General features: G+C 37.2%; 1 protein-coding gene across 2 annotated transcripts; it reads right to left on the reverse strand.

Moving 5' to 3' along the window:
• On the reverse strand, nt 1-11366 carry LOC107825726 (uncharacterized). 2 transcript variants are annotated; one of them, XM_016652625.2, is made up of 7 exons: nt 11129-11366; nt 10923-10963; nt 4908-4971; nt 4631-4819; nt 3791-3862; nt 2718-2896; nt 1-2623 (listed from the first exon to the last, which is right to left on the reverse strand). In XM_016652625.2, the coding sequence occupies exons 1-7, from the start codon at nt 11267-11269 to the stop codon at nt 2506-2508; spliced, it is 804 nt and encodes a 267-aa protein (XP_016508111.1). In that variant the 5' UTR covers nt 11270-11366; the 3' UTR covers nt 1-2505. The 2 variants fall into 2 exon arrangements, with proteins under 2 accessions (XP_016508111.1, XP_016508112.1); XM_016652626.2 differs by lacking the exon at nt 10923-10963 and having other exon boundaries at nt 4908-4976.
• Nucleotides 11367-11580: the final 214 nt, after the last annotated feature.

Raw genomic sequence — 11580 nt, forward strand, 5'->3', positions numbered from 1 at the left:
GCAAGAAACCTCAAAAATTTATTATGTTTTGAACACATAGTTTTAAACATACAATGAGTTTAATGCTAAAAAATTTAAAAGGGTTGAACCCATTAATTTTACATTCTAAGGATCCGTCTCGGTCCACTGCCCAACTATCCTTGTCAGCCAGCCATTTCATAGCTGCCACATCTCGTTATCACCGCACAACCATCACTACACAACTACTACCACCGGTCTCTTCCACCAACTACGACCACCAACCACCAAAACCTCACAACCATCACCACGGACCACCACTACTGACTCTGGAAAGCTCAAAAAGAATGAAATCTAGCTGGTGGATGAGCCGGTAACGTCAGTGGCGCGAGAGGAAGTTGTAGGTCGTTAAGAGTAAACTGCAATGAGGAGGCAATAGTAGAGGGTGTAGGGTCAGCACTAGTAGAAGAGGGAGAGTTGGAGTTTGCAGATACTGAAATGTTGGTTAGCATAGTTGAAATGGAGGGTGATGTAGTAGGTATTGGAGCAAAAATATGGCTATATCTCAACGACACTGAGTCCAACTTCCAACGTAGAAAGAATAGGAAAAGACAAGCACCAAAAACAAGCCAAGTATATACATTGACCTTAAAGATATTTACAGCCCAATTTAAGCAAGCATTCACAAGCAAGAAATTGAAAATTCCAAGATCAGTTGAAGGTTGAACCATAGCAAGACTACCAAGCCAAGCCGCAGCAATACAAAAGAAAGCAACCATTGACACCAGTGAAGTCGCCCTGAAAACGTACTGAAAGAGAATACTGCACACCATTCCTACTGCAAATTCAATCATTTTCCTCTTCTGGTAAACATAGTTAAAAAAAGGCGACGAACCCCACCTGCCAAATCGATCCTTAAACGCTATATAGGTAAGAGAAAAGCTTACAGGCACAAGTAAGTAGGACAAATATATGAATACACTCCACAGAAAACTTGGCAGTACAAGTTCAGCCAAAACCACACTTAACAAACCCCAACAGTAGCTATGGTTCAAATACATCCGAATTGAAGGAGAAATTGGCCTTCTGTAAGCAAAAAGATAGTAAAGATATCCAAACAGGAGAAAAGATAGGATGATCCAGAAGAAAGGAAGAAAAGATGGCAATGAAATTATCAAGATTTGTGCACAAACAATAGAGATTAAGGTCTTTCCTACTGGAAAAAGTCCGTATTGAATTGGGGTATGTGGTTGCTGATTTTCTAAAGCTGGTCGAAAAAGAAAAGCATAGGTGGATGAAGTGAAAACAGAGAGAGAGATGCAATAGTTTATGATTATTGCAATGGATGATCTGAAATATCTGAATCAGTTGAACTCAATAAAGCTACTGCTCCTATGCAACAACAGATAGAGCTAATAAGGTAAGAGATCGAGAAGAACAAGATAGATGGGAGCTCCATGTGGTTGAAGAGAACTATCTTTACAAATTTAATGAAATTCCTGAAAAAGTTAGTGACATAGTTATGAAACTTGATGACAACTGGAAAATTCTGGGAAAGTCATTGTGGACTTCTACCCACTTTCCTTTAAGTTTGTTCCATATATACGAAATCACACCATCAATTATATATATATAATTGATATACATAGAAACTTCCCAGACCAGAAACCAGTGTCTTATATTATTAAGGTCAATGTTTAGCTCCATAATAAAAACATAAGCATTGGCCTAAACAAATTCGCAGTACGTAAAGCCGTGATCTTATTATATATGAAACGTAATTTATTTGGAAGAAGGGGAAAGGAAAAGGAACAAAAAAAAAAGAAAAAGAAAAAGGAAAATTCGTGGCTGCTGTGAATAGAAAGATCCGAATAGAAGGAACACACGATTATCAATGGGTGGTTTGGCAGAAAAATGCTTTGCGCCAAGGGTATGACCTAAAAATCAATGAATCAAGTTGCAAAACATGAAAATTCGGATTCAAATCCAACAAACACAAAAATACCAAGTAATTTCTTCTTATTTTCCTAAACCTTGGTGTGAGAATTAAATTATATTCTATATTAATGGAGGTAGCAAATACTCACTTGAATAATCAAAATGCCCGCAAACTGACCCAAACACCACGATCTTTTAGCAATACAGCTAACCACACACGTGTTCACTGAACTAGTGGTCTGATAAATGATAAAACGGAGCAAGCATATAATAGTCAAACCCTTAAATAAGCTAACCAGGTTGTCGGTCAGCTAAAGCAAATGGAAGAGAAAATTTTAGAATGATTTCAACATGACCCTGAAGAAAATGCCTACCACATATATGTTTTGTGCAATTCAGTTCAAGACAAAATGTCCAGGAACACCAAAAAGTCATTCAAATTCATTTTAGAGAAAATTACAGAACCTCCAAAACCAGAATGGGTACAGAAGTACAAAAAATGAAGCATTTATGTAGACTTTAGGAGCTTGAATCTACTTAACAAGGAGATCCCTCCATATGCCTTTTGATATTTGAAATTGGACATGTATAGCAAAATTTTTGTTACTTTTATTCCTCATCCAGCAGTAGAGAAGTACAGGATAGAAGCGATGACAACTCTTCTTCTGTTGCCAATCCAGAACCTTGCCATCGTATTCTACCAAATTTGTCAAGCAAAAACGTGTACCTGTAAATTTGATATAGAATGGAGAACACTTTAGAATTCATTTCTTCTGCTTAATCAATAAGAAAACTGAGAGGTAATGTTAACATTTTCATACCCAGTCAGAAGATTCAATATTTTAAGTTCTTTCCGAAAGTAGTAATGGTCTCCAAATGAATAAACAATTTGTCTATGCAGTACATCCTTGCTTTCGTCAGGGTTAGATTTCCTCATAGTCCGAAGTAGTAGTTTCTTTACAGGACTGAGCGTCAACAACCATGAATCTATAAAGGAGATCTGCAGACAATTGAAGATTCATATATTCAACCTCTACTACATTATGAAAATGAGAAATACAGGAATTGTTGCATTTGACTTATGATAGTAAAAAATGTCTAGCATACAATTACATGCGTATAGTCTTTAACAGACCAGCACTAATAGAGTTTATTCCCAACCAACACTTCTTTCATTCAAGAAGTATGAATATCCAAAGGTTTGTTACAGAAATATTAAAACCTTATATCATCCAAGAAACCTCTTCCTTCAGCAATAGAATATCTGTCTAATACTTACTCTTGAAACTTGCCTCTCTAGATTCCAATTATTCTTTATCAATTCATATTCACAATTTATATCTAATTTCCAAAACATTGAAGGCATAACAGTCAGAAACATGTTCCTGCATTTAATGTCACTATACTTCACGACAGTACCATAATTTTGAGAATGTCACTATCACATGACAGAATCATAGTATCGAGCGTGAAATAAAGAGTCCTTTAGCTCAATTACTATGAACTCTGAGAACATGACAGAATCATAGTATCGAGCGTGAAATAAAGAGTCCTTTAGCTCAATTACTATGAACTCTGAGAACATCCCAAAATCATAACAAGGGAAAATATTTATTTGACATTCAAATCTTATGCATTTTAAAATCGTCGCCAAACCCCAAACAATGTTGCTTCATCTCATTTACATCAGCAATGTTGGCTATGGTATGAGAGACATTTTAAATAAGAGGAAGGTGCAACGGCCACCAGAAATTTGAGTCTTCAGGATACGGTGTGGAATTCTACACTTTTGTGCTTATCTACAATTGTATAAAGACCTAAAACAGGCTCCAATATGTAAGATACATGCATGAAGATATGCTATTTGTTCATCTAAGACGAAGTGCTGTAATACCTCGTACAGCTGAACTCTATTGGAATCTTTGAATGTATCCAGAAATGGTTTACTCCAAGAATCTACCATCGCCTGCCAGAAGTAGTCAAAACTTCAGCCATATAATGAGATTATGAGAAAAGGGAAGATATACTGCAATAATTGATGTTTGTACATCATAAATTTAATCAACCTGCATTATCTTAAGATAATGCATGGGGAGGGTTAGTTACTTAGTTTCTAACTACTTTTACCCCACAAATGCTGCATCAGAAACTTCTATTTCTCAGAACTCTAACTGTACAGCAATTAAGTGAAATTTATTCATGTGTTCTATAATAATGACATGAACGAGTCAGCGTAGTCAATTTTTTATGGTGCAACCTACCAATGACACATTTTGGTAAAATTGTGAAATTTTCAACCGTAGGTACTTATTTCATAATGTATTTCACTCAATGAGGTATGAACCTGAAAATTACTGTAATACCAGTAATGTTGATAAGACTAACAAAATCAACTTTAAGTCATGTTCACAGTTAACTCAGACACACAACCTACAAATGTAAGGCAGCCAATGACAATGATTCATCATGGCATTGTCAAAACACTGATTAATGTTCTGAGCTCTAAGGAATGTTAAAGTGCTTTGGCCATTCTAGCTGTACAAGATAATGCCTCAGTTAAGACACAATATTGCTAACATTAATGACTTCTTCCTGTGCCGATAGAGGTCATTTCATAGACAAAGAAACTCAAAAAGTGAAGAAAACTAGTAAGCCGGATGACAGGCTAAGGGATAAAATAAACACTGCTTTTTAACTTCAGCCAAAACCAGCAATCAATTAAAGTTACTCTAACCTGTGAGCTTGCACGAAATGAAAGACACAACAATGATGCCTTTGGTGCTTCCGCTTTGTTTACCGCAACGCCATTTCCAATGGATGCGATGGGAAGCTTAAGGCTCGAACCATCTGAGTGATTCACTTCCAGCGCAGGAAACTTCACAGCTGCCACTGCTGGAATGATTATCTTATTTGCAGTTGCAATCTATGTTCCGCAATTTCCATAAGCAAAAAGTCAAAAAAAAAAAAAAAAACCTGAAAAAGCAACATTAAGATAGTAACGTATATTATACCTTACCACCATGTTGCTTCAACTCATTTATATCAGCAAAGTAACCCCGGTTCATCTCATCTTTACTGCCCTAAATCACATTATATACATAAAGTAAATTTCAGAGTCCATTTAACATAAGTTAAATAGTACCCCCTCTATCCCGTACACTTTCCTTCTTAGTTTGTCGCAAAAAGAATGTCATATTTTTATATTTAGAAATAATTTAACTTTGAACTTCTCATTTTAACCTTAATTTTGATGATTTATAGCCGCAAAAGTATCTATGACATGTTCTACATCACAAGTTTCAAAAGTCTTTCTTTCTTTTTTAAACTATGTGCCCCAATCAAACAGTGTGATATAAATTGGGACGGAGTATTGGACTTGAAGGCTATTTGGCATCTAGGCCTCAGCAGAAATAGGTCCAGTTGTGTATAAGTTAATTGTATAGGCTTTTGTTTTGTTAAGTTTTGGTTTATATTTTCCTGGTTCAAGACATTTTGGCCCAATGTATATATAGTATAGTTTGTACACATTTGGACAGTTTGGCCATTCGGATATACAGAAACATCTGAAGCTCTCTTTCTCTCTCATTTTGTTCTCATGAACCCTAGTTAGATTTTCATGGCGATTTGGCTTATCTTCAAAGTTATCATGGTATCAGAGCACAGATTCTTATAGATCTGGTCTTCTGCTTTCATCCGATATTACCCTCACAAAGTTTTGTCCAAGTTCTCTTCATCTTCGATTTCGTCAGATCTGTGTCGCCTCTATATTTTACAGTAGTTTCCGATGATTTGCTGTTCTGCGATGGTTTATTTTGATATTTTCCGGTGATTTCAATTTGTTCTGAGGAGTTACGAACGAGAATTTGGTTTTGGTCGGAAATCGAACTCGGGGCTCTGACATTAATATGGTTTCGAGTGGATTTTTTGTGTTTGTGAGCTCTAGGAGGTCAGTTGAAGTTTGTTTTAACCTTGAAGGCCGTCTTCTTCCGGTTGCGAAGAAGTGTGGTACATCTTACCCTATCCTCTCATACAGTGTTGGTGTGAACTTTTCTCTGTTGGTTTCAGTGATTTTAACCCTCAATTGCCTCATTGCATGTACAATTTTTGTTCTCAATTGAATCAAATATGACTGTAACTAGTTCTACTACTGCTAGCTCCACATATACTCCAGATCCTTCTGGTCCTTTATTCATACATCCTTTTGATGTTCCGGGTACTTGTTTGGTGCAAGTTCCATTTTCTGGAATCGGCTTTGGGGGTTGGAAGAGAAATATGATAGTGGCATTGTCAGCAAAAAATAAGATAGCTTTTATAGATGGAACATGTTCTAAACCTGCTGATGATGCTCCTGAATTACGACTTTGGAATAGATGTAATAATATGGTAATATCTTGGTTAACCAGCTCCCTATCACCTAAAATTGCCGAGAGTGTTCAATACTCTGAAGCAGCCGAAAGCATTTGGAATCAACTTGAAAAACGATATGGAACTGTAAATATAACCAAAGTTTTTGAGATTAAAAAAGAGTTAGCCTCTACTTGTCAAGGGTCTCTTGACATAGCATCATACTTAAACAAATTAAAGAAGTTATGGGATGAGCTGGCTTTCATCCGTAAGAATCGTGTGAGTTCGTGTAATTGTGCTGCTAAATCTGGTTTACAACAGGAGTTAGAGGAAGACAAGGTATATCAATTTTTAATGGGGCTCAATGAAACTTATGTTAGTATTAGGGGTAATTTTCTTATGATGCAACCACTACCTTCACTTGATATTGTTTACAATATCTTACTCCAAGATGAGAGTCAGAGACATGTGAATTCTACTCCTCAATTCAATTCAGAGTCAGCCTCCTTCAATGCAAATGCTAGTCACTTTGCTAAGCCTTTTCTTCCTCCACCAAAACAACAATACAACCAAAGGGTAGCCTTTGACCAGAAGATGCATGTTGATCAGACCAAGGGTTCTTTATTCTGCAGATACTGCAAAAAACCTGGACATTTGATTGACAAATGTTATAAACTTCATGGTTTTCCCTCTAACTTCAAATTAATTAAGAGTAGAAGAACTGCAGCAAATGTTACTGCTGAACCTGAGTCTTCTGATAGTGGGCATTATAACATTGCTGGTTCTTCTCATTCTGGTGTCTCTAGTTCTCCTGAGCAAAGTTCTGTGATTCCTGGTCTGAGTATGCAGCAGTACAATCAGTTGATGACTATACTGCAACAGTCCCACTTGTCAGATTCTAATCCTCAGTCTAATCTGATGGCTTCTGCCAATTTTGTTGGTACTCTACTAACTGATGATCTGCTGAATGGTTCTAGTTCTAGTTCTTGCATGCTTTCTCAATCAATAGATTTAACTTGGATAGTTGACTCTAGTGCTACCGACCATATGACATCTAATAAAGATTTTCTATCAAACCTTACTCCTTTACGTGTGCCTTATCTTGTATCACTTCCTAATGGCTATAAAGTAAAAGTGACCTGCACTGGTTCCTTTGTTTTAAATCCCTCTTTCATTCTTCACAATGTTCTCTATATTCCCTCTTTTCAACACAATCTGATCTCTGTGCATAGAATTATACAACAATTCAAATGTTTTGTTCTATTCGCTCATGAATCTTGTTTACTTATACCACAAGGCCCTTCTCTGAAGAAGCCTCTGGATCTTGGTAAACTGGATAGTGGCCTGTACAAGCTTATGTGGAAAAGGCCTTCCTCTCATTCTCAGCTTTTCTCCAATTTAGATTCCACAAATAATGTTGTCTCATCTTGTGTACATCCTGCTTCTCCCATGACTAATGTTGTTTCATCTTGTGTTCCTTCTTCTACTTGTAATCTGGTTCTATTCTGCCTGATGTGTGTGATATTCCTTTTAATTGTAGTACTACTGTACTACTAACATGAATAAAATGGATGTGGTTTGGCATCAAAGGCTTGTACATGTTCCATTTGTTAGAATGAAACTCATTTCTGGTTTGTCTGATTCTTTGTCATCCAAACAATCTTTCATTTGTAATGTTTGTCCTATGTCCAGGCAAACTAGGTTGCCTTTTCCAGATAGTACTATAAGTACCAACTCACCTTTTCAACTCATTCACATTGATACTTGGGGTCCTTACCATACTGCAACTTATTCTAGGGCTAGATACTTCCTTACTATTGTCGATGATTATACACGAGCCACTTGGACACACCTAATGGGATCCAAAAGTAATGCCTTTCCCTTAATAAAAACTTTTGTTGCAATGGTCAAAACTCATTTTCACACTACAATTCAAACAATTAGAAGTGATAATGCTCTAGAGTTGGGGTCTAGTTCCTTTGCATCATTATTTTTTTCAGAACATGGAATCATACATCAAACAAGTTGCCCCTACACCCCTCAACAAAATAGGGTGGTTGAAAGAAAACATAGATCCCTTCTTGAAGCTTCTAGAGCATTAATGTTCCAGTCCAAAGTACCTATGCACTTTTGGGGTGATTGCTTGTTAACAGCCACTTATATCATTAACCGATTACCCTCTAAACTTTTAAATAATAAATCCCCTTTTGAAATATTGTATGGTAAGGTGCCCATTTACTATCATTTGCGATCTTTTGGTTGTTTATGTTATGCCACAGTCCCTATACCTTACAGAGATAAATTTAAACCAAGGGCTATTCCTTGTGCTTTTCTTGGATATCCTTTTGCCAAGAAAGGATACAAGTTATACAACCTGTCCACTAAGAAGTGTTGTTTCAAGGGATGTAGTATTCCATGAAAATTATTTCCCTTTTTCCAAGTCACCTAATGTTCCTGTTTCCTCTCCTTCTCCATCTCCATCTTCTGTGTTGTTTTCTGATCCTTCCTTTGCCTCTTCCCCTCCACCTGCTGCTACTGATCCTGTTTTTCTTCATGGTCCCTCTCCACTTTCTCCTGCCAGTTCTCCTATTCAGTCCCATGCTTCTTCTTCCTTGAGTCCTGCTGTCAGTTCTCCTATGCCATCTTCTACTCCATCTTCTTTGCTTTCTCCTGCTAGTTCTCATACTCGGTCTGCTTCCCCTTTATCTCTGAGGAGGTCTACTAGGGATCATAATCCTCCTGCATATTTGAAAGACTATCAATGTACTTTATCTTCATCTCTTTCTTGTTCCACTTCTATTCTTACGCATGCTGAATTTGAACCTAGTACCTATTCTCAGGCAGCCTCTATTCCAGCTTGGCAGGATGCCATGAGAAAAGAGTTTGAGGCTTTAGAAGCTAATCACACTTGGGATATTGTAGAGTTACCTAAAGGCAAGAAACCTATTGGATGTAAAGTGGGTTTATAAGGTGAAATACAAGGCTGATGGTAGTGTAGAGAGGTATAAGGTCAGACTTGTAATTAGGGGTGATACACAAGTGGAAGGTGTTGATTTTAATGAGACTTTTTCCCCTGTTGTGAAGTTGTCCACCATAAAATGTTTAATAGCAGTTGTTGTTAAAAGACAATGGCCCTTGTTTCAATTAGATGTTAATAATGCTTTCCTCCATGGTGATTTAGATGAGGAAGTCTACATGAAATTACCTCATGGTCTTTCGGTTTCTGGTTGTTCTTCTTCTGCTCCTCTAGTGTGCAAATTACAGAAGTCTCTTTATGGTCTTCGGCAGGCATCAAGACAGTGGTATGCTAAGTTATCTCAAGCCTTATGTTCTGAGGGTTTCTCTCCCTCTGTAAATGATTATTCTCTTTTTTTTAAGGGTTCCCCTGGTTCTTTGACTATATTAGCCGTTTATGTTGATGATATAATACTAACAGGGGATAATGCAACTGATATTCTTGATTTGAAACAATTTTTAGATACTTAGTTCAGAATCAAAGATCTGGGTACTTTGCACTACTTTTTGGACATTGAGGTTTCTTATTTTACCTCTGGTGTTCTTTTGAATCAAAAAAAGTTTGTTTCTGATTTGTTATCAGCATACTATTGTTCAGATGTTTCTTTTGTGGTGCGCCCTCTCGAACTTCATGATAAATTGTCGGATGATTCTGGTGATATTTTGGACAACCCTGAGACTTATAGGTCTTTGATTGGTAAGTTGTTGTTTCTCATACACACTCGACCTGATATTTGCTTTGCAGTCCAGCATCTTAGCCAGTTTTTAAAGTGTCCTCGGTCTCCTCATATGTCTGCTGCTTTACACATTTTGAGGTATCTTAAGGGTACTTTTAATGTTGGCTTATTCTACTCCAATTCTCCTGATCTCAAAGTGACTGCCTACAGTGATAGTGATTGGGCTGCTTGTGTTGATACCAGACGCCCTGTCGCTGGGTTTTGTATTTTTTGGGTGATAGTTTAATTAGCTGGAAGTCTAAAAAGCAGCCCATTGTGTCCCTTTCTTCAACTGAGGCTGAATACCGAGCTATCAGTAAAGTTGTGGCGGAATTGACTTGGCTAGTCCGGATTTTCTCTGATTTGCACGTTCATGTTTCCCTTCCTATCTCTGTGTTTTGTGATAATCAGGCCGCTATTCACATTGCCAAGAATCCGGTTTTTCATGAGCGTACCAAGCACATAGAGGTGGATTGTCACTTTATTCAGGCTAAGTTGGGTGACAGACTGATTTGTTTGTCTCATGTCTCTACTCTTAAACAGTTGGCTGATGTCCTCACCAAGCCATTAACTGGGCGGCTTCATCATCAATTTCTCTCCAAGTTGCAGGTGGTTTCCCCCTCCAACTTGAGGGGGTGTTGGACTTGGAGGCTATTTGGCATTTGGGCCTCAGCAGAAATAGGCCCAGTTGTGTATAAGTTAATTGTATAGGCTTTTGTTTTGTTAAGTTTTGGTTTATATTTTCCGGGTTCAGGACATTTTGGCCCAATGTATATATAGTATAGTTTGTACACATTTGGACAGTTTGGCCATTCGGATATACAGAAACATCTGAAGCTCTCTTTCTCTCTCATTTGTTCTCATGAGCCCTAGTTAGATTTTCATGGCGATTTGGCTTATCTTCAAAGTTATCACAGAGGAAGTACAATACATTGAAATCGAGAAACTTACAGCCGAGCACGCTCTTTCTCAATTGCATCCTTGTTTCCTAGCTGTAATCAAATGAATCTTCAATACCAACTTAGTTCAGGAAAAACATTATACTGTAAACAATAACTAATTTACTATTTTATATATTAGCAGAGTAGTTGAAAAATAAAAAAATATGAAATGGACGACTAAGAAAGAAAATACATTTCTATTTTTATTGAACTAACCTGGTAAATATCGAGGAAGCGACTGGAGGTCAATCGGCATGGATTGCTTAAATGGATTGGAGAAACTAATTTCTCTTCTCTAGAAAAAACGTTTTTTGAATTGAGAAATACAGCTGAGCTAAATCTCTTAAGCCTCAACATTTTCAACGGGTTTCTTCTGTGTAATTCAATAGGTTAGTGGAATCGGAGAGGAGAAGGGGGAAATTCAGGAAGTAGACTAGGGAACGGGTCATTTTGCTGGCTTCTACCCATACGGTCCAGGCCCAAGGTATTTAGAGAGTTAAAAGTCCAAATCCTTAGGCCTAGTAGCCCAAACATGGGGAAGTGCACAATTAGCCATTAATTAAAGTTGTATTTACTCTTAAGTCACTCTTTAAAATTTATTTACTCTTTAGCCAGTATTTTAATAAAATTTTACCGCCCGGACGAAAATACCCTTGTGCTACACATGA

The sequence above is a fragment of the Nicotiana tabacum genome, chromosome 9, assembly GCF_000715075.1.
Source record: "Nicotiana tabacum cultivar K326 chromosome 9, ASM71507v2, whole genome shotgun sequence".
NCBI classification, from domain to species: domain Eukaryota; kingdom Viridiplantae; phylum Streptophyta; class Magnoliopsida; order Solanales; family Solanaceae; genus Nicotiana; species Nicotiana tabacum.

What these genes read in the sequence shown, in the direction of transcription:
- LOC107825726 (XM_016652625.2), bottom strand. Translation starts at nt 11,269, where the DNA reads ATGTTGAGGCTTAAGAGATTTAGCTCAGCTGTATTTCTCAATTCAAAA. An exon ending in GCTTCCTCGATATTTACCAG is followed by an intron (nt 10,964 to 11,128) that starts GTTAGTTCAATA and finishes ATTTGATTACAG; the next exon opens with CTAGGAAACAAGGATGCAAT. An exon ending in ATATTGAATCTTCTGACTGG is followed by an intron (nt 2,624 to 2,717) that starts GTATGAAAATGT and finishes TCAAATTTACAG; the next exon opens with GTACACGTTTTTGCTTGACA.